This window comes from Bos indicus x Bos taurus, chromosome 3 (assembly GCF_003369695.1).
Source record: "Bos indicus x Bos taurus breed Angus x Brahman F1 hybrid chromosome 3, Bos_hybrid_MaternalHap_v2.0, whole genome shotgun sequence".
NCBI lineage: Eukaryota > Metazoa > Chordata > Mammalia > Artiodactyla > Bovidae > Bos > Bos indicus x Bos taurus.
In genome coordinates, this window is record NC_040078.1 from 105,193,809 (window position 1) to 105,218,030 (window position 24,222).

At 37.7% G+C, this 24,222-nt stretch overlaps 1 protein-coding gene across 13 annotated transcripts in view; it reads left to right on the forward strand.

The window, feature by feature from the left end:
• SCMH1 (Scm polycomb group protein homolog 1) overlaps positions 1-24,222 on the forward strand; it is a 224,681-nt gene that overhangs the window by 98,912 nt on the left and 101,547 nt on the right. For 11 of the 13 annotated variants that reach the window (XM_027537643.1, XM_027537637.1, XM_027537642.1 and 8 more), the window contains one exon: positions 5,212-5,446. The exons of 1 other annotated variant lie outside the window; for it this stretch is intronic. In XM_027537643.1, coding sequence (XP_027393444.1) covers positions 5,248-5,446 — 199 coding nt within the window. In that variant the 5' untranslated portion in view covers positions 5,212-5,247. Of the gene's footprint in view, positions 1-5,211; positions 5,451-24,222 lie in introns of those variants that run through there. One more of the 13 variants, XM_027537649.1, reaches the window with a different exon arrangement.

The following is a 24,222-nucleotide window of genomic DNA, read 5'->3' on the forward strand; positions in this document are numbered from 1 at the left end:
GTTCTATATGTTTGAAAGTTAAGCAGAGACATGAAATATAAAAAAAAGACATTGAGCAAAATGAAAAATACACTAGATGGGATTAATGGTGGAAGAAGAGATTAATAAATATGAAAGCATAGCAGTAGAAGATACCTAAAATGAAACACACAGAAAAAAGTATTTTAAAAAATATGAAAAAGAGATCAGTGGAGCATGGGATAACATCATAGACCATGTAATTAGACTACCCAAAAGAAAAGAGATGGAGAACTGGAAAAGCATTTGAAGATAAAATGGCAAAAAATTGTTCACAGTTGAGGAAAACTAAAAATCTGCAAATTCAGAAAGCTAAATGAATATCCTAAAAAAAAAGACAAGAATAAAATTACACAAAGGCATGTCATAAATTATCAAAACTAGTGATAGAGAACATCTTCAAAGCAGCCAGAGGAAAAAAGACACTTTATGTGCAGGGAAACAAAGATAAGAATGACATTATATTTTCTTGTCATAATGCAAACAAGAAGAAAGTTAAATAAAATCTTCAAAGTTTCAAAAGAAAACTATCAACCATGAATTTTATATCCAACAAAAAGATCTTCCAAAATGAAGGAAAAATAGAGATATTTTCAGATGCATAAAAACTGAAGGAATTCATCACTAGTAAGCTCACTCTTCAAAGAAGGCAATGGCACCCCACTCCAGTACTCTTGCCTGGAAAATCCCATGGATGGAGGAGCCTGGTAGGCTGCAGTCCACGGGGTTGCGAAGAGTTGGGCACGACTGAGCAACTTCACTTTCACTTTTCATTTTCATGCATTGGAGAAGGAAATGGCAACCCACTCCAGTGTTCTTGCCTGGAGAATCCCAGGGACGGGGGAGCCTGGTGGGCTGCCGTCTATGGGGTCGCACAGAGTCAGACACGACTGAAGAGATGCAGCAGCAGCAGCAGCAGCAGCAAACTCACTCTTACAAATGTTAAACAAAGTCCATCATGCAGAAGGAAAATATTACCAGATAGAATACAGATCTACACAAAGGAATGAAAGTTACTAGAAATGATAATTACAAGGGTAAATACTTAAAATGTTATTTCTTTTTTTTTTAATGTTATTTCTTATTAAACCTTTATAAAAGATCATTGACTATAAATAATGATAATAACATTGTATTGTAGATACAATAAAATGTATTAGTAAAATGTATAACAACAGTAACTTAAGTGAGAGAAATTTAAGAAGGCTATTATAAAATTCTTATACATGAAGTAGTATAATATTACTTGAAGATAGACTGATAATTTAAATATGTTTAAGCCCCAAAGCATCCACTAAAATAATAGAAAACAGATAGCAGAATGGTAGGTTTAAATCCAGCCATATCTATAATCCAATCATAAATTATCTAACTTCCTCAGTTAACAAACTGAGATTGTCATATTGGATAAAAAGTAAGACCCAATTATATACTTCCTGCAAGCAATTATATTTTAAATGTAAAGACACAAACAGGTTAAAAGTAAAAGAATCAAAAATTATAATAAAGCTGAAATGGCATACTAATATCAAAGAATATTTCAGAGCCAAAGGATATTATCAGATAAAAATACAGTAATTTCATCATGAAAAAGGTCACACAGTCCTTACATGAATCGAAAGATGATAGATACAGAGCTTAACACCCTTCAAAAAAATTAATTCAAAGCAGACCACACACCTAACTGTAAAACACAAAACTAAAACTCCTAGAAGTTACCATAGGAGAAGACTAAGATGGAAAAGGTCAGTTTTCATTGCAATCCCAAAGAAAGATGATGCCAAAGAATGCTCAAACTCATCTCAACCCTAGTAAAGTAATGCTCAAAATTCTCCAAGCCAGACTTCAACAGTCCATGAACCATGAACTTCCAGATGCTCAAGCTGGATTTAGAAAAGACAGAGGAACCAGAGATCAAATTGCCAACATCCGTTGGATCATCAAAAAAGCAAGAGAGTTCCAGAAAAAAACATGTATTTCTGCTTTATTGACTATGCCAAAGTCTTTGACTGTGTGGATCACCACAAACTGTGGAAAATTCTGAAAGAGATGGGCATACCAGACCACCTGACCTGCCTCTTGAGAAACCTGTATGCAGGTCAGGAAGCAACAGTTAGAACTGGACATGGAACAACAACAGACTGGTTCCAAATAGGAAAAGAAGTACGTCAAGGCTGTATATTGTCACCCTGCTTATATAATTTATAAGCAGAGTACATGATGAGAAATGCTGGGCTGGAGGAAGCACAAGCTGGAATCAAGATTGCCAGGAGAAATATCAGTAACCTCAGATATGCAGATGACACCACCCTTACGGCAGAAAGTGAAGAAGAACTAAAGAGCCTCTTGATGAAAGTGAAAGAGGAGAGTGAAAAAGTTGGCTTAAAGCTCAACATTCAGAAAACTAAGATCATGGCATCCAGTCCCATCACTTCATAGCAAATAGATGGGGAAACAGTGACAGACTTATTTTGGGGGGCTCCAAAATCACTGCAGATGGTGATTGCAGCCATGAAATTAAAAGATGTTTACTCCTTGAGAAAAAAGTTACGACCAACCTAGACAGCATATTCAAAAGCAGAGACATTACTTTGCCAACAAAGGTCCATCTAGTCAAAGCTATGGCTTTTCCAGTAGTCATGTATGGATGTGAGTGTTGGACTATAAAGAAAGCTGAGAGCCAAAGAATTGATGCTTTTGAACTGTGGTGTTGGAGAAGACTCTTGAGAGTCCTTTGGAGAGCAGGGAGATCCAGCCAGTCCATCCTCAAGGAAATCAGTCCTGAATATTCATTGGAAGGACTGATGTTGAAGCTGAAACTCCAATACTTTGGCCACCTGATGCGAAGAACTGACATTTGAAAAGACCCCGATGCTGGAAAAGATTGAAGGCAGGAGGAGAAGGAGATGACAGAGGATGAGATGGTTGGATGGCATCACCAACTCAATGAACATGAGTTTGGGTAAACTCCAGGAGTTGGTGATGGACAGGGAGGCCTTATGTGCTGCAGTCCATGGGGCTGCAAAGAGTTGGACACAACTGAGCGACTAAACTGAACTGAAGGTGACCTTAGGTGCGACAGTGATTTATTAGGTGCAAACCAAAGGCACGGTTCATGAAAGAAAGAAGTGATAAGTTGAACTTCATTAAAATAAAACCTTCTACTATATGAAAGGCGCTGTCAAGAGAATGAGAAGACAAGCCACAGACTGGGAGAAAATATTTTTACAAGTCGTGTTTGACAACGGACTGTTACCCAATATATACAAAGAATACCTTAAACTGAAAATAAGAAAATAACTCAAAAAAGATCAAACATCTTAACAGACATCTCACCAAAGATGCTCAGATGACAAGCATAAAAAAGATGTTCTACATCATATGTTATCAGAAAAATGCAAATTAAAACAACAGTGAGATACCACTACATACATATTATAATGTCAAAACCCAGAACACTGATAACACCAAGTGTTGTCAAGGATGTGGAGCAACAGGAATTGTCATTAATTGCTCGTGGGAATGCAAAATGGTACAGACATCTTATAAGGTAGTTTGGTGATCTCTCTTGTAAACTAAACATACTCTTACCATATGATCCATCAATTGCATTCCTTGATATTTACCCAAAGAAGTTGAAAATTTATGTCCACACAAAAACTCATGTGTATGTGTGTGTGTATGTGTGTGTGTATATATATGGATTTTATTGCATCCTTATTCATAATCACCAAAACTTGGAAGAAAGCAAGATTTTTTTAAGTAGGTGAATGGATAAACAAACTGTAGTATAGCCAGACAATGGAGTATTACTCAGCCCCAGAAAGAAATGAGCTATCAAGCCATGAAAAGACATAGAGGAAACTTAAATGCATCTTAACTACAAGAAAAAAGCCAGTCTGAAAAAGCTATGTACTGTGTGATTCAAACTATATGACATTCTGGAAAAGGCAAAACTATGGAGACAGTAAAAAGCTCAGTGGTTGCCAGAGACTGAGTGGATGAGTAGGCCAAGTACAGAGGATTTTTAGTACAGTTAAACTATTTTGTATGATCCTATAATGATAGATACATGTCTCCATTAGACCAAACTCATAGAGTATACAACACCAAGAGAGAACCTTACTGTAAATAATGGACTTTGGGTTATTATGATATGTTAGTGTAGTTTCATCTGTTGTAATAAATGTACTACTATGTTAGGATATACTGAAAGTAGAGGAGACACTGCATGTGTGGAGCAGGATGTTTATAGGAAATCTCTCTACCTTCCTCTCAGTTTTGCTGTGAACCTAAAACTGCTCTTAAAAGTGAGTCTTAACGAAAAAGAAATGAATTACTGATACATTCAACAAATGGATGAATTTCAGAATGGTTATGCTGAGTGAAAGAAACTAGATCCCCCCCCCCCAAAAAAAGTATATTCTGTATGATTCCATTTGAAGTCTAGAAATGCAAAATGCAAAGCAGTCTGCACTGATAGAAAGTAAAGCATGTTTGCCTGGAGAGAGAGGGATCTGGGAAGGGCTAGACAGATCTTAAAGGGATATGCAAAACTTGGTAGTATGTCCATGTTCGTTATCTTGATAGTGGTGATGGTTTCCAGAGTGTTGTGATGTATGTGTCATGAGTGTATACGTATGTCAGTACTTAACCTAAGTGTGTAATTCATTGTATGTCAGTTATAACTTAAAAGTTGTTTTTCAAAAAACAGGAATTGATTTCTAAGTTAATGTCAAAGTAAAAAAAATAATCTATTCCCATTGGTTAGTCTGTGTGGTACACATACTGAAGCACTCCATGAAGAAACACTAAGGATACGATAGTTTAATAGGATGATTTCTGCAAAGAAAATATTAAGAATACCTGGAGGGTTAGGGAATTGGAGAAGATAGGATAAAAAACAGCATTTAATCAAGGACCATTTGAGATACTCTTATCCTTTTCTTACTGGTCAGTCAATATTTGATGCTTCACTGGAAAGTAATTTTTCCCCTTCACGTTACATTTCAGTGTTTCTTTTTCATGAGACCCTTCCTAGGCATTAGGAAATAATTCATGAGGGTTGTCCCTGACTCAGCTGTAATCAGTTTGCATCCAAAGCGAAAATTTTCAGGTTCCATCGCCTAATATCCTTACTGAAAATGCCATGTATTCTTAGTCTGCCTAATCCCCATGGCTTGTTCTCCTCAGTCCTACACACCTCCAAGCAACGAGTTCAAGATCAGCATGAAATTGGAAGCGCAGGACCCCAGGAACACCACATCTACCTGTATTGCCACAGTAGTTGGACTGACAGGTGCTCGCCTCCGCCTTCGCCTTGATGGCAGCGACAACAAGAATGACTTCTGGCGGCTGGTTGACTCAGCGGAAATCCAGCCTATCGGGAACTGTGAGAAGAATGGGGGTATGCTGCAGCCCCCTCTGGGTGAGTAACTGGACCCAAGCTCTCCCTAGCCCATTAGTTATCTTCCTCAAATTGTACATTGTGTTAGAAGAAAACACAGGGTCGCCTGCCCATCCCTTCTTTTTCGTATGGTCCAAAAGGTCCACCTAACATGAAATGAGCTGTAAAATCTGGACCTCTCCATTCTACATTAACTTGTGATATCCAAGCTTCTCTTCAGCTCTTCTTTTTCTAATGAGAAACCACACCCTGCATCCTTCTTTGTCAGGTCCCATTTACTCTAAGAAAAAGGATGGAAGAAGGTCTTGCCATGAACTTGCCTCAAAAAACCATGGAGCTTTATCAAATCCTACAGTCACAACAGGCAGTGAGAGAAAAATCTCCCATTAGAAAGGATGACTATTATAAAAATCCCTTATCTCCTTTCCCCTAAATTCTCAATTGGTCCTTGGAATTTTCTCACTTTAAATCAATTATTAAGTAATTGATTATGCATTATTTTACTTTAATGACACCACTGTATTTTTCTCTTCAAGATCAGATTCACCTTTTTTAGTGTAAGTATACCTGAGCGATTTAGCACATTTCATCAGTTACCGTCAGTCACTATTGCAGTGTCTCTCGGGAGGATGGAGATGGCTTATAGGCTGTGTTCCCCTCAGGAGGCTGTGCTAAATTAAATGAGCATTAGAGGAAAGTGTCATTTGAAAGACCTCCTCAAGTGGTTATTTAACATTTTCCTTCTTTAAAAAAAAATTACTTGTAAAATTTCAAACATATACAAAAGTAGAAAAAAATAATACAGTGAATGAAAGTCCATGTATGTTTTCTTTGATAGTTAGTCTTGTTTTCTTAGTACCTACATACATTCCCTGACCACTCCTGCCCAGTTGCTTAAACATAGTATCATTTTATCACTAAATGTTTAGTATGTATCTCTCTCATAGTTAATATTTTAAAAACATAATCATAATAACATTGTCACATGTGAATAAAATAATGATACTTTCTTAGTATCAACAAATATTTACTCAGTATTTAAATTTCCCCTATTGTCTGTCTGTCTCTCTCTCTTCCTCTCTTTATTTCATTTTCTTTGAATCAGGATCCAAATAAAATCAACATATGCAGTTGGGTGATATGTTCCTTAAGCCTCTTTTAATTTATGCGTTCTCCTCCTCTCTCTTATTTTTTCCTTGCAATTTATTTGTTGAAAAACCTAAGTCATTTTCTTTAACTTTTCTCACAATTAGATTTTGCTGATTATATCTCTTTGGTATCATTTAACATGTTTCTCTGACCTCTCTTCCTAGAAATTGGTAACTAGATCTAGAGGCTTGATCAGGTTAAGATTCAGTTTTTTTCAATAAGAATATTTCATAGGTAGTGATATTTACATTTATTAAGAAGTATATATGGTCTGGTTGTCTCTCATTTTATAATGTAGCAGCCATTACTGCTTGTAGTCTAGAGCAGGGGTTGGCAGATTTTCTAAAAGAGATAGTAAATATTTCAGGCTTACAGGCCATACATTCTCTGTTGTAACTTGTCAGCTTTGTCCTTGTAATATGAAAGCAGTCATAGACAATACATAAAAAAATGGACAAGGCTGTGATCCAGTAAAGCTTTATTTACAAAACAAGTTGTCCAGCCTTCTGGCTATAGTTTGCTGACCCCTGATTTAGACCTATCAATTCATTTTGGTTGCAAAATGGAAAATTTTAATATTATCATTCTGTCCACATAAATTAAATGGAATATGTCTGTTAAAATAAACTTTCAACTATTTGGATATCCTGAAGCATAGTTCATGCAGGAGAGACAGTTTAAATGCTTGATTCTTTTCTTTGTTTACCACTTTTCAGAATAATAAATTGGATCGCCATTATCCTCCAAAATTACTTAGTCTTATTGCTGCTGTTGTATTTAATAACATAGACTCAAAGATTCATACATGTTTGATGTTTTTCACTCCATTGCACTAATTATCCTTGTTGATTCTTGAATTGTTCCATCTTTGGCCTCATGTATATAAATAATTCTTGAAATCTGTAAAACAGTATATTCAGAGAAATGCCTTTTACCTTATCCCTTTCTTCTGCCATAGAGGAATCACTTTCTTTTAACTTAATAGTTCATACTCCATTTTTTAAAAATAAGCAAATATATCTGTGAGTGTGTGTGTACATATATATACATATGTATTCCCTTCTTATATAAATGACAACATACTATACATACTTTTCTCAATCTTATTTTTTTCATTTAGCAATATGTCCTGAAAACGACTTCTTAGTATTGAGATGTTTCTCATTCCTTTTTGTAGCTGCATAGTACCAGAAGGTTCTCAACTGATTTTATGAACCACGGTTTAGAAGCATCTTGATAGGCTATTACAAAATATAAGTTCCCAGGGATAATGGTGACTATCTACATCAAAATTTTTCCATAAGTTCTCCACAAACATATAGCTCAAAAAGGAAAGCAAATCAAGCCATCCATAACTCATGCCTAAACATAACTAGGAGTCAAGAATACCACACATTTCAATAACATGTTGTCTGCATGTTCTGACATAAAGATCTGAAACCAGTAAAGCTAATACCCACCCCATACCAGAATATAGAGTTTTATGTAGATAGAAACTACATTAAAAAGGCAGAGGGCAATGGGAGCCTAACACAGCCAAAATCACTCCCAGAAAAAGATAGGCCCATCCAGAGTTGGAAATACTGAAAGAGAACTAAGAGCTACTTGATAAGAGCATTGTCTACTGGAGAATCAGAAGAAAGAGAATGAATTAAAAGTGTGAGGGACCAGAGATAGCAGCCGTGGGCTGATAACTACCTTCATGGGAGAGATAAACATAATATTGAAGGAAAAGAAGGAAGCCATGGGTAATTGTTTAGAGTTACACAGGAACAAAGAGAATCATAAAATCAGAAGACATTCGGGTCTTCCTATCCCACCGCATCCCAAACAGGCTCCACTAAAGAAGCTGCATTTCATTATGCCGACAGAAAACTCATGACCCAAGATTCCTGACAAAATGGAACATCCTGTTTTTTGCTAGCCCGAGAAAATATGACATTTTAAATCGTTAGGAAACAGCAGTCAACATCCATAAAAAACTTCTACATGAGGAAAAACAGAAGTAGAAGATAAAACCATTTTAACTACTGAAAATTCTAAGCCAAAAATCAGTGACTAATCAGAGGAAAACTGTTGCACAATGACCCATCTTGAATTAAATAAGTATTGACATCTACGAAAAAAAATACCTTGAATCGTAAATTTTAAGTCAGACTAGAAATGCACAGTAAATAGGAAGATATGAAAATAGAATTGTGCAAACTCAAGGAAAAAAATGAAGAAAGAAAAATAATCTAAATTGAAGACTCAGTTCCAAGGTACCCATTGGGACAATATATTCAACTTAAAATATAATAAGAGACATTGAGAAAAGAAATAAAATAGTCAAGAGAATAAAAGTAAATATTAGAAGAAAAGGTTTAAAAGTATCAGAAAGGAACTGTTAGATATAGAATGTAGTCAAAAAGGTCCTCTGGGTATATGTATGTGTACATGTATATTTGGATTCCCTAAAGAAGATAAACAGGATTAATACTTAAAATTGTAATGTAAGAAAATGTTTCAAAAATGGGAAAATACCTGAACCTTCATATTGAAAAAGCCTACCTTATTCCTGGAAAGTTGTCAACTCTAAGACCTTTTCTAGTAAAACAGTTATACTCTGTGAATAAAGAAAAAGTCAGCTAAGCCTCTAGCAAAACAGCCAAATTATTTTCAAGGCAAAGAAAGTCAGGTTTACATCATACTTTTCAACAGCAAAGTGCAAAGCAAGGCTATAAATGGAGGAGCATTTTTAAGAAATTTGAGGAAAGAAAAGACAGGTTTATATATAGACAAGCTGTTTTTTCAAGTGCTGAGATTATACTGAAAGAGTTTTTAATGTGCAAGAACACAGGAAATATTGTGACCCCAGCCCCTTCCTAAATCAATTATGGAAAGAGCTTCATCCAAATAACAGATGATATATCTAAGAAAAACAAAGGTAGGAACAAGAGTAGAATAGTATGGTATCAGTCTGGGTCCAGTGAGAAAGGAACACAGAAAGTTTAATGAAATTGTTAACTCTAACAGAGAGTTGGAGTCAGGGATTGGCTAGTCAAAAGGCAGAGAACTCTAAGGAATATTTGAAGAACAGACATAAGGAGAAGCCACTACACTGGGGCAGAGATAGACAGCCCAAGGAAGAGCCTCCCTTCCTCCATCTCAGGCCTGAGATGTAAGCCGTGTTGGAGGGGGCACAGTTGCTCACTGGATGAGAGAAATCACTAGTGCCACAGCAGTGGAACTTGCTAGAAATTTGCCTTCTATAGTGCAGAGAAGACTGTTCATGGAGAGGTGTGTCTCTCTCTAGAAACTCTTACAAAACCATTTAAGATGGGAGAAAGTGGTGGAGGCGGAGCTGCTGCTATTGTTGCTGGCCACCGGATACTTAACTACTAACTGTCCAGTGCTCCAGGACACAGGCAACCAAGGAGATGGGAGTGCTGCAGAAGCCTGCCAGCAGATGCAGTGGGACCAGAAAGCAAGTCCCTTTCCTCCTGTAATATCTTTAGATAGGATCAGAGGATATCATTTAAAACCAATAAATCAGATAGTAGTAGCCTAAATGAGGAAATGGGGGAATTAAGGACATTATAAAGTATGTTAGTATAAAGATAACCACTAAAACAAAATTCCCAAACTTCCTCAATACCAAAAGAACAAAATGGTCAAGAAATATATGATACAAAGAGATGAACTATGGAAAATGCAGAAAATAAAACATACGGTGATAAAGTTGAGAACAAATACGTAATTTATACAGAGTGTAAAGTTGAGTGTGATTTATACAGAGTATACAGAATATAAATGAACATTTACATTTAACTCACCTGTTAAAACATTTCAGATTGATGTTCAAAGTCAAATCCAACTTTACACTGTACAGGAGACATACCTAAAATAAAGTGAGTCGGGAAGGCTAAAAGTAAAAGATGACAAATGATGTATGAAGCAACTTCAAACAATATAGTAGCAGAGGTTTGTTGTTGTTCTTTCACAAAGTCATGTCCCAATTCTCTGTGACCCTGTGGACTGCAACACACTAGGCCCTTCTGTCCTCCACTGTCTCTCGGAGTTTGCTCAGATTCATGTCCGCTGAGTCAACGATGCTATCTAACCATCTCCTACTCTGCCACCCGCGTCTCCTTTTGCTTTCAATCTTTCCCAGCATCAGGGTCTTTTCCAGTGAGTCAGCTCTTTGCATCAGGTGACCTAAGTATTAGAGCTTCAGCTTTCAGCATCAGTCCTTCCAATGAATATTCAGGGTTGATTTCCTTTAGGATTGACTGGTTTGATCTCCTTACAGTCCAAGGGACTCACAAGAGTCTTCTCCAGCACCACAGCTTGAAAGCATAAATTCTTTGGTGCTCAGCCTTCTTTACGGTCCAACTCTCATATCTGTACATGACTACTGGAAAAACCATAGCTTTGACTATACGGACCTTGTTAAGCAAAGTGATGTCTCTGCTTTTTAATATCCTATCTAGGTTTGTCATAGCTATTCTTCCAAGGAACAAGCGTCTTTTAATTTTGTGGCTTCAGTCACCGTCCTCAGTGAGTTTAGAGCCCAGTAAAATAAAATCTGTCACAATTTCCACTTTTTCCCCTTCTGTTTGCCATGAAGTGATGGGACCAGATACCCTGATCTTAGTTTTTTGAATATTGAGTTTTAAGCCAGGCTTTTCACTCTCCTCTTTCACCCTCATCAAGAGGTCTTTTGTTTCCTCTTCACTTTCTGCTGTTAGAGTGGTATCATATGCGTATCTGAGGTGGTTGATATTTCTCCCAGCAATCTTGATTCCAGCTTGTGATTCATCTAGCCCAGGATTTTGCATGATATACTCTGCATATAAGTTAAATAAGCAGAGGTTAAAATTCTGTTATCAGACATGACTGTTGTTGTTGTTTAGTCACTAAGTTGTGTCTGATTCTTTGTGACCCCATGGACTGTAGGCCACCAGGCTCCTTTGTCCATAGGATTTTCTAGGCAAGTATACTGGAAAGGGTTGTGATTTTCTTCTCCGGGGGATTTTTCCCTACCCAGGGATCAAACCCGCATCTCCTGCATTGCAGTCAGATTCTTTACCACTGAGCCACCCAGGAAGCCCTTTAGACACGGTAGAATTCATAAAATAGGAATTACAGTACATACAAAGTGATATAGACAAACATACTATAGGATATTTAACACACATCTCTCAAGACAGGCTAAGAGTACAAAAAGTAAAAGTGCTGAAGACTTTAATGAATAAGATAGATTGTGTGTGTGTGTGTGTGTGTGTGTGTGTGTATGCATACCAAACTGTATACCTTGGCAAATACCCTTCCACCTTGAAATTTAAAGCTCTTTGTTTAAACGGTTTTTGTTTGGAAAACGGATATATAAGCCAAAATTTCAAAATTCCTAAAACATAGTGATAATAAACATCACATCAGAAGTCTGAGATACAATCAAAGGGGTGATTGGAAAAAAAATCATAGCTTTAAATACCTGTCATAAATAAAAATGAAAGGATAAATATTAAAAATTTAAGCTCCCAATTCAGAAAGCTAGGAAAAGTTATAACCCAAAGAAAATACAAAGGAGAAATAAATAGAAAAAATAAAGATAAAAAGAGATTAGTGAGGTAGAAAATAGAAAAGCAGAAGATCAAAGTGCTGGTTCTTTGGAGAAAGCATCAACAAAATATACAAGCCACTAGTTAGCCTAATAAAGAAAAAAAGCAATTAGAGCAGATATACAGAAGTAGAAGTGACAAAGGGAGCAATAGTGTAATAAACCAGAAAGCTAGTTAGGAGCATCACAATGTTTAAACAGATCTATAGAAAACATGTTTTCAAAACACCTACATCAAAGTACTATGTACAGGTATTTTACAGGGAAATCCTTCAAAATCTTGAATACCAAATAGTCCCAATTCTTAATTACCTACAAGTTGCTGTAGGTCAGTGATACCCACAGAACTTTTCTATGATGATTGAAATGTTTTGTGTCTTTGCTGTCCAGTATGATACATGTCCAGCCTCGTGTGACTGTAGAGCACTTGGAATGTGGCTACTGCAACTAAAGAATTGAATTTTTAATTTTATTTAATTGTAATGTAAAGTTGAAAACCTATGTGATTGGTGGCATGGTATTAGACAGTGCACTTCTGGATCATAGAAAAAGTAAGAAAATATCCAAATTCTTTTTATAAACAAGTAGAACTTTGATACTTAAAAAAAAACACAACTATATGTTGAATTCTAATTCCTAACATTTTATTTAGGATTTTTATAATAATACTTATACATGATGGTGTGTGTGTGTGTGTGTGTGTGTGTATGTGTGTGTGTGTAGAATTCAACATATTTAAAACAGTGATTCATCAAGACAAAGTGGTAGGGGTTTGGGGAGAATGAAAAGATTTAAGTTTAGCGAAATCATTAGTGGACTTTACCATATTAAAATAGCAAAGGAAGAAAGTCATATGAACTTTGACAAAACTCTGCAGACTTGTGAGAACGTACATTTCTTGATTTCAAAACTTACTATAAAGCAGCAGTACTCAAGACACTGTGGTACTGGCATAAAATAAACATAGACTTAGAGATAAGAGGGTTAGATTTGAGAGTCTAGAAATAAACCCATACATTTATGCTCAGTTGATTTTCAGCAAAGGTGCCAAGATAATTCAGCAGGGTTTTCAACAACCTGCACAGGGACAACTAGATATTCACATATAAAAAAATGAAATTGGACCCCAGTTTTTTTTTTTTTTTTTTTTCATTCAGTTGTGTCCAACTCTTTGTGACCCCGCGGACTGTAGCCTACCAGGCTCCTCCATCCAAGGATTTTCCAAGCAAGAGTATTGGAGTGGGTTGCCATTTCCACACTATATACAAAAATTAATTGCAAGTAGATAACAGACCTAAAACTCTTAGAAGAAAACATGGGAGTAAATCTTCATGACTTTGGATTAGGCAATGGTTTTCTTAGATCTGGCTCCAAAAGCACAAAGAATAGAAAAAAACTGATAGACCTCAAAATTAAAAGTTTTTATGCTTCCAGACACACTGTCACGGAAGTGAAAAGACAACCCAAACAATGGGAGAAAATAGGCAAATCTAAAAAGGCAGAGAGGTTAGTGGTTTCCAGGGACTGGGATAAACTGAGAACAGGGAGAGTGGAAGAATGATAAAAAATCTTCCAAAATTAGGTAGAATTATCTTTAGAGAAGAGAAGTCGCTCAGTTGCGTCCAACTCTTTGCGACCCCATGGACTAGCCTATCAGGCTCCTCCATCCATGGGATTTCCCAGGCAAGAGTACTGGAGTGGATTGCCATTTCCTTCTCCAGGGGATCTTCCTGACCCAGGGATCAAACCCAGGTCTCTCTCATTGCATGCAGATGCTTTACCATCTGAGCCACCAGGGAAGCCAATAGAATTATCTTTGCATAACTCTAAAAACCATTGAATCAGATACTTAAAAGTATAATTGAGTTTCACCACAATAAAGCTATTATTTTTTCAAAGTCACATAAACCAATTCAACATACAATATTGTATGCTGAATATTGGGAAAACTGGATATCCACATGCAAAAGAATGAAATTGGACCTTTACCTTACACTCTTATATAATAATTAATTCAAAATGGATCAACAACCTAAATGTAGGAGCTAAAACCATACAACTTAGAAGAAAACAGAGGAAAAGCTTCATGACATTGGAATTGGCAGTGGTGTCTGGATATGACACCAAAAACACAGGCAACAAAAGAAAAATAATAGTTATATTTGACTGCATCAAAATTAAAAATTTTGTTTATTAAAGGAAAGTGTTAGAGTGAAAAGGGAACTCATGGAATGGGAGAAAATATTTGTGAATCATGTATCTGGTCAGGGGTTACTATCCACAATATATTTTTAAAGACTTTTTGAACTCAACAGTAACAAATAAACAACTTGATTGAAAAATAAGCAAAGGACTTGAATAGACATTTCTCTGTAGAAGATGTACAAATGTCCAATAAGCATATGAAAAGATACTCTATATTGCTAATCATTTAGGGAAATCAAAATCAATCACAATGAGATAATACTTCACACCCATTAGAATGGCTATTATCAAACACATAGAAAATAACAAGTGTTGGTGAGGATGTGGAGAAATTGGAACTTTGTGTATTGGTGAGTACTGGAAATGAAAAATGGCGTAGCCACTATGAAAAACAATATGGTTTTTCCACAAAAAAAAGTTAAAAGTTAAATTACCATATGATCTAGCAATTCCACTTTGGGATAGATAGGCAAAAAAGTATGAAGTAAGGACTCAAGGAGGTATTTTTATACCCATATTATCAGCATTATTCATAATATCCAAAAGGCCGAAACAGCCCAAGTTTCCATTGACAGAAGAATGAGTAAATAAAATGTGGTATATACACATAGCAGAATATTATTCAGCTTTACAAAGGAAGGAGGTTCTGACGTGCTACAGTGTAAGTGAACCTTAAAGATACTATGTTAAATGAAATAAGCCAGTCACATGATTCCACTGAGTACCTACAGAAAAAAGAATGACATTTGCAAGGAACTGGGAGAGGGGACAAAGGACTGAGGAGTTACTGTTTAATGGGCAGAGTTTGATATGAGGAAGATGAAAAAATTCTGGAAATACATGATGGTGATGATTACACATTGATATGAACATATTTAATACCATTTACTTTTGAGAAAGAGAAGGAAATATATGTGTATACACACATGCACATATATATATAATGTACATGAACTTATATATATTTTATATACTTATTTTTATAAAAAGAAACACTGGACTATTAAAACGAGAAAATAATGAAAAGGTTGCCTATGGGGAGTGTCTGGGAATAGTGTGGAAAGAATAGAAATGACAGACCTCTTGGAGAATACCCATTTATATTCTTTTGATTTTTGAATTATTTGAAAGTGTTACTTACTACATAAAATTAAATCAAAAATAGATGAACAGGCATATACTAAAATTGGCTAACTTTTAGTATATGACTAAACTCGATAAAGGGCAGAAACGATATGGACCTAAAAGAAGCAGAAGATATTAAGAAGAGGTGGCAAGAATACACAGAAGAACTGTAAAAAAGGTCTTCATGACCAAGATAATCATGACGGTGTGATCACTCACCTAGAGCCAGACATCCTGGAATGTGAAGTCAAGTGGGCCTTAGGAAGCATCACTACAAACAAAGCTAGTGGAGGTGATGGAATTCCAGTTGAGCTATTTCAAATCCTGAAAGATGATGCTGTGAAAGTGCTGTACTCAATATGCCAGCAAATTTGGAAAACTCAGCAGTGGCCACAGGACTGGAAAAGGTCAGTTTTCATTCCAATCCCAAAGAAAGGCAATGCCAAAGAATGCTAAACTACCACACAATTTCATTCATCTCACACGCTAGTAAAGTAATGCTCAAAATTCTCCAAGCCAGGCTTCAGCAATACGTGAACCGTGAACTTCCAGATGTTCAAGCTGGTTTTAGAAAAGGCAGAGGAACCAGAGATCAAATTTCCAACATCCGCTGGATCAGGGAAAAAGCAAGAGAGTTCCAGAAAAACATCTATTTTTGCTTTATTGACTATGCCAAAGCCTTTGACTGTGTGGATCACAATAAACTGTGGAAAATTCTGAAAGAGATGGAAATACCAGACCACCTGACCTGCCTCTTGAGAAACCTATATGTAGGTCAGGAAGCAACAGTTAGAACTGGACATGGAACAACAGACTGGTTCCAAATAGGAAAAGGAGTATGTCAAGGCTGTATATTGTCACCCTGCTTATTTAACTTATATACAGAGTACATGATGAGAAACGCTGGGCTGGAAGCAGCACAAGCTGGAATCAAGATTGCCAGGAGAAATCTCAATAACCTCAGATATGCAGATGACACCACCCTTATGGCAGAAAGTGAAGAGCTAAAAAAGCCTCTTGATGAAAGTGAAAGAGGAGAGTGAAAAAGTTGGCTTAAAGCTCAACATTCAGAAAACTAAGATCATGGCATCCAGTCCCATCACTTCACAGGAAGGGGAAACAGTGGAAACAGTGTCAGACTTTATTTTTGCGGAGCTCCAAAATCACTGCAGATGGTGACTGCAGCCATGAAATTAAAAGACACTTACTCCTTGGAAGGAAAGTTATGACCAACCTAGATAGCATATTGAAAAGCAGAGACATTACTTTGCCAACAAAGGTCCGTCTAGTCAAGGCTGTGGTTTTTCCAGTAGTCATGTATGGATGTGAGAGTTGGACTGTGAAGAAAGCTGAGCGCCGAAGAATTGATGCTTTTGAAGTGTGGTGTTGGAGAAGACTCTTGAGAGTCCCTTGGACTGCAAGGAGATCCAACCAGTCCATTCTAAAGGAGATCAGTCCTGGGTGTTCTTTGGCAGGACTGATGTTAAAGCTGAAACTCCAGTACTTTGGCCACCTCATGCGAAGAGTTGACTCATTCTAAAAGACTCTGATGCTGGGAGGGATTGAGGGCAGGAGGAAAAGGGGACCACAGAGGATGAGATGGCTGGATGGCATCACCTACTCGATGGATGTGAGTTTGAGTGAACTCTGGGAGTTGGTGATGGCCAGAGGGGCCTGGCATGCTGCAATTCATGGGGTGGCAAAGAGTCGGACACGACTGAGTGAACTGAACTGAACTGAAACTTGATAAACAGGAACAAATTGAACTCTGTATCAAATGATTACCATAGCCACATTGAAAAAATTCCAACAATCAGAGCCCTTACAGTACACCCTCATTGGGACATATTTCAAAGGAAAATTCTGACTTTTTTTAAAAATAATGTTAGTGGTTTCACCATAATAATCTGAAACTATTTTGTGTGTGTTGAAGATAAATGTAATGAGTAAATAAGATACAAAATATGTAATAGGAGAAGATGAAGAACCTTGCAGTGTAGGATTTGAATTGAAGGTATGTTATGAACTCTACTTAAAATAGGTATATAAATCTATAATTATATATATTAAAATATGCATATATATTAACATATAATACATATTCCCTTAGAACATATACATGTTTACATGTGTATATGTATGTATTCCAAGATGGTACATGTATACGTGTATGTATGTATATGTCCCAAGCTCGATCTATTGAAAGGCCTAGAAACAATGACTCCTCAGCAGCAATGTGAGGAGTTGATTTCTAAATTTCCAAATTAGTTGATTTCTAAATCCCATTCTCCACTAAAAGGAATCATGGCTCCTTGAAGCAATGGCTGATTTCAAGACTGAGCAACAGGTGAATCTGGAACATCTTATTTTGCCAGGAAACAGTTTCAAAGAATGATGGGTACATATCAAAAGGATATAGGAGCCAGCCTAAAGAGACTTTGACTAACCAAAACTGGAAAAATAAAACCATCAAAAAGAATAATAAAAATAAAAATACAATGTAGTAGCACCGTGGGTCCCTAGTGAAACACTAGAAAAAGAAAGTTGCAGAGAAAGTCCTTTGCAGAATATCAGCTAATAAATATTAAAAATGATAGAAAGTTAGCATTTTGTCAGTCACCATTTTAATGAATTCAGGCCAAGACAATCAATGAATGCTAAAAAAAAGCTTATTGGAGAATAGGATATTCACATAGTCCTGAAGTTTTCCCCCACTGATTATCTATTAATTATAAGGGGGGATTACAATAAAGAAATCTGTCAGTCATTCCTTAACAAGTGATCAAATTTAGTATCATCATTGATCAGACCAATGAAGTAAGAAGTACTCAACATCACTTGTGTAGTATTTTTGTCAAAACTATTTAGCATGAATGTAATCATAAGGAAACAATCAGAAAGAAATCCAAATTTTGGGACATTCTGTAAAACAGCTCAGACTCTTCAAAAGTAGTAATTTCGTGAAAAACAAAAGGCAACTGAACTATTGTAGATTAAAGGAGACTAAAGATATATGACAACCAAATACAATATGTAATCCGTGGTGTATTTTAAAATGAAATAGCTATAAAGATTCGGGGACATTTGAGAATACTTTTAATTAAATTTCTTGGATAAGATAATATTGCAGTTTTAAAGGAGAATGTCCTTGTTGTCAGGACACATGTCCTGACATATATAGAGGTGAAGTATCATGATGTCTCTAACTTTCACATAGTTCAGAGGAAAACTGTGGCTAGATGAAAAGCAACTGTGGTGAAGTATTATTTAGTTGTTGAACCAGGTGAAGGCTGCATAATTTGTTCATGTACTGTTTTTGCTACTTTTCTCTAGGTTTAAAATTTTTCAAAATAAAAAACTTTAAATTATGAATATAATTACATGTATATATGTGTGTGTGTTCATGTTCCCCAGGCCTCCTCTGGACCTCTCCCCAGAGTTCCTGAGTCAGAATCTGTAGGTAATGGGGCTTGGGATTCTGCATGGTAAAATGGCTCTCCCGAGACTCTGACACAGCTGGTTTATATTTGGGAAACATTGCTCTTGAGACCATTATTCTCTATTAAAATCTTGTGTGGTTTGTGTGTGTGTGTGTGTATAAGTATGTGTGTTCTGTTCAAATAGAAACATTGCATAGTCCTCCAGGTGAAAAGGTAGAATGATTCTCAGATAATGTCAATCTTTTCCTCACATCCCCTTGTTTTAATGGTCCATTCTATACTTAGTCTGAGGTTATTTCTTCTAAACAGGACCGTATGGATCACTAATTCTCAAACATGGCTGCCAGTTAGAACTACCTACGCAGCTCTCAAAAATTTCACTGCCTAGGCCTTCAGTTCAGTTGCTCAGTCATGTCTGACTCTTTGCAACCCCATTAACCACAGCACGCCAGGCCTCCCTGTCCATCACCAACTCCTGCAGTTCACCCAAACCCATGTCCATCCAGTTGGTGATGCAGTCCAACCATCTCATCCTCTGTCATCCCCTTCTCCTGCCCTCAGTCTTTCCCGGCATCAGGGTCTTTTCCAGTGAGTCAGCTCTTTGCTTCAGGTGGCCAAAGTATTGGAGTTTCAGCTCCAACATCAGTCCTTCCAATGAACACCCAGGACTGATCTCCTTTAGGGTGAGGCCTTACCTCATATCAATTAAATCTGAATTTCTGGGGGTAGGATAATGTGTTCTTTAGTGCTCCCCAGGGGATTCCAGTGTTCAAGATTGAGAGTCCCTAGTCTATATCAGCAGAAAAGGCAATGGCACCCCACTCCAGTACTCTTGCCTGGAAAATCCCATGGACGGAGGAGCCTGGAAGGCTGTGGTCCATGGGGTCGCTAAGAGTCGGACAGGACTGAGTGACTTCACTTTCACTTTCATGCATTGGAGAAGGAAATGGCAACCCACTCCGGTGTTCTTGCCTGGAGAGTCCCAGGGACGGGGGAGCCTGGTGGGCTGCCGTCTGTGGGGCCGCACAGAGTCAGACACGACTGAAGCGACTTAGTAGCAGCAGTCTATATCAGAGCTGGCCTCTAGTGAGGCCCCTAGTCAATTGTGTCAGGATCTCAGTATAAACTACCTGTTCAGCAAACTTGATCACATACCCTGGTGTGTAGGGGACATTGACTTGAGCTCTTTTATATTCCCAACACTAGTCAGTCTTCTCATATGGTCAGTAACCTCCGGAGTCTGTCAGTGGAAAGGGGGGTTTTAAAAGATGCGCATCTCACTTATGGTTATGGAAATTTGAACTCTATTTCTAGAAATTGATGGAAGGGGTAAAATTTTAGAGAGAAGTAACTTTAATTACAGTATCTTAAATACTTATGTGATAAAGGTAATTTTAAAAATATTCACTGAACTCTCTTCTCTGCAGAAAGGCCCCTGACATTGAATAATGCCAGACCCATCTTTACCTACACTTATCTCAAGACTAGTCACAACCACCCCCAATTAAATAAATCTGTATTAACTTGTGTTTGAGTGTGTATATGAGAGTGGAGTAGCAAAGTGGTGACAGCATCCTGGCAGAACCAAAAGGAATTCTAGCAGTCCTTCCCAAATCCAACCTGGCTGAACATTCACTTCTTACTCAGGGAAGAGAGTTTGTTCAGCGTCTCTCTCCCCCAGCTCTCACTTCTCTCACTCTTGAGGTATAATTTAGGTTTGCTGCTGCTGCTGCTGCTAAGTTGCTTCAGTCATGTCCGACTCTGTGCGACCCCATGGACGGCAGCCCACCAGGCTCCCCCGTCTCTGGGATTCTCCAGGCAAGAACACTGGAGTGGGTTGCCATTTCCTTCTCCAATGCGTGAAAGTGAAGTCACTCAGTCGTGTCCGACCCTTAGCGACCCCATGGACTACAGTGCACCAGGCTCCTCCGTCCATGGGATTTTCCAGGCAAGAGTGCTGGAGTGGGGTGCCATCGCCTTCTCCTAATTTAGGTTTAGCCCACCCAAACTCAGTTTGGAAGCACTGCTTTAGTTGTGTCATCAGCTGACAAATACAGAAACAGGGAAAGCGAAGTGAGTTGTCCAGGGTTATGAGCGAGTGAGTGGCATGCTTCTCGACATGTATTTGTGTTTGTACATGTATGTAGAGCTCCTCTGGAAGGAGAAAAATGATTTAGGAATCATCTTGAGAGCCATAGAGTCTAATAACTTAGAGGAGCTTTAGACTCTATAACTGTCAAGATGATTCTCAAATCATTTTCTCCTCCCAGAGGAGCTTTACATACATGTACACATGTACATGTGCTTCCTGGTACGAGTGCTGTTCTGTTACCTGCCACCAGAGGGCATGAACTGCAATTAGATTCTAGCCTGCGTATCTACACTCAAGTCCAGAGCTCGCTCAGATCACTGTTTAAACAGACAAACCTTAATTTATTCAGTAGTCCAACAGTCTTGGGAGCATCTGAAAGTTCTTTGGAACTGTTTGTTTATAAATATTTGTAAAAGAAAGCTTAGGTAAGCACAGAACACTCGCAAATGCCTGGGGTTAGAATTGGAGACCTGGCTTTATAATATTATCCCAGCCACTTACTAGTTTAGTTGTGTGGCCAATGGTAAGTTGCTTTACCTTGACTTGTAACCTTCAGTTTCAGGTGCCTGACCTGCCAGATCATTAATAAACTCTGCCACACATGGTTTTTGTGAGGATTAAATGAGATAACATGATAAAGCATTTCCTAGCACCCATTTAATAAGTGGAGATTTTTTTCCTTTGCTTAGTAAAACTTTTATGGAGCTTATATTCTGGTTAGAAAAAACACATTACATGGAAAAAAGAAAATTATCCTTAGCTGATGAAAGCTAAGGATAATAAGGTGCAGAATCTAGGAGGCTATTTGAGGTAGAGTAGTCTAGGAATGCCACTCTGAGGAGGTTAGCAAAGAACTAATACAAGATTTGAGAAAAGGAAAGGGCGTTGGAGGCAGAGGGACACAGCTTGGTGTGCTTGGAAAATAGGAAGACCGGTACTCAAAGGGTAGGGGAGAGAGAGATGAATTATAAGACGCAAGCAAGTTCCAGATCTTGTAAGTTTTGTTAAATACATAAAGACTTTAGATTTATTTTGTGGTATAAGATGTAAGCATAAGAGTGATGTGATCTGATTTATATTTTTAGAAATATAACCATATCATTCTGATTGCTGTGTGGAAAATAGACAGTAGGGAGGCAAAAATAGAAGCAGAGTGGTTAAAAAGCTGTTGTCGTAGGATGGACAGAGCCTGACTGTGGCTTAGATTAGGGCGTTAGTGGGGGAGAAATACAGAATGGCAAGGAATGGTTCGGTTTAGGATACATTCAATGTAAGGGCCATCAGTACTTGCTGATTAATTGTATTTGAGAGGCAGTAGAAATGGAAGAACCAAGAGTAACTTCCAGGCTTTTTGGTCTCAGAAAAGTAAAAGTGAAGTCGCTCAGTCGTGTCCAACTCTTTGCGACCCCGTGGGCTGTAGCCTACCAGGCTTCTCCGTCCATGAATTTTCCAGGCAAGAGTACTGGAGTGGGTTGCTATTTCCTTCTCCAGGGGATCTTCCCGACCTGGGGATCAAACCCAGGTCTCCTGCATTGCAGGCAGAAGATGCTTTACATTCTGAGCCACCAGGGAAGCCCCATAAGTTTGGTCTCAGAACCTGGGTTTAAATAACTCGTACTGTTAACCAAGATGAGGTGACTAGAGGAAAGGGGGTTGTAAAATCAAGAGTTTTGTTTTAGACTCACTAATTTTGAGATTTCTTGGCATCTAAGAATTATAGAATAAGGCGGTTGAAAATATGAGCATGAAGCTCAGAACAGAGGTTTGGGTTAGAGATATAAATTGGCAGTCACCGTTGATGGGAAAGGAGTACAGACCAAAGAAGAGAGAGCCAGTGGCCAGATACTGAGGTGCTCCCACTTCAGAGGTTCAGATTTCTTACCACCTGGCCTGTTTCTTGCATGCCATTGTTTAATTTTAGGAGACCCTCAAATTATTGTTTTTTCCTTTTCCTTCTTGCACAAATGTACAACTCCAACTCTTAGCAAGAGAGATAGCATGGTAGAACTGAATGATTAAATGCTTGAAGACATTAACGTGCTGATTAATAATGAAGGCTCTGAAGACAGAAGAATGCAGTTTAAATCCTGCTCTGCTATTGACTAGCTCAGTCTTTTGTCTATAATAGTCAAAATAAAAGCCAGCATTTATTTAATACTTATTATATACCAGGTATCTTTTTAAGTGCTTCACATGTGTTTATATTAACTTATTTTAATCCTTAAAACAACCCACTGAAGTAGTTACTAGTCTTATCCCACATTTTTGTTGAGGAAACTAAAGCCAGTAAGGGACTTATTATTTCCCAGATATCACATACCAGCTAAGTAGCAGAGCTGAATTTGAATCTAGGCAGCCTGGATCCAAAACCAGTGCTGCTTTTCCCATACCAAATTCACAGAGCTGTAGAAGTGATTAAATGAGATAGCCCGTTTACAAGTACTTAGCCCTTGGAGGCTAGCACATAACATGAGCATAATAAATGTTTTTTGTGGGAAGTAGCATGGTATAGTGAAAGAGAACCGGGGGTTGGGGGATAAAGTACTCAGTAATTGGTTCGGCAGCATTTCTGTTGTGCCCTTATACTCTTGAAGAAGCTTGCTAGGAGGCAGGGAAACATAGTTAATAACATGAGGTTTGGAGTAAGACCCTTATATAGTAGAATCTGTTTCCACCACTTACTACCTGAGATGAACTACTTCCCTTGAGTTTCTCTTTCGTCATTTGCAAACTAGGGATAATGATAGTGTACTTCTCATGGTATTATTTGAAATATCCTGAGAGAAGGTACCTGTAAAGTAGTACATGATAAGCATTCAATACATATTAGCTATTATTATAATAAGGGTTTCCAGAATGAGAGGATTTTTTTTTTTCCTTAGCTCAGGTACCAGGTGAGATAGAAGCCTCTCAGAAACCCACTTCTGAAAAATTGAATTGGGAATCACATGGTGAGGCATTCTAGTTGTTGAGAACTGAGGGCATGAATCTGAATTTTCTAATTGTGTAGTCACTCCTCCCTATTCCCCCGTTTTACAAAGGTGCGGGGAACATTTCTCTAGAACAGCTGTGCCTTGCTGTGCCTTATTCTTAGGTGTAGTGAACTATTCATGGCAGATCTGCTCTGGGTTTGGCTTGCTCCAGCCCTTTCCTGACCTAAGGAGAGTTGTTTTAAATACTCTCA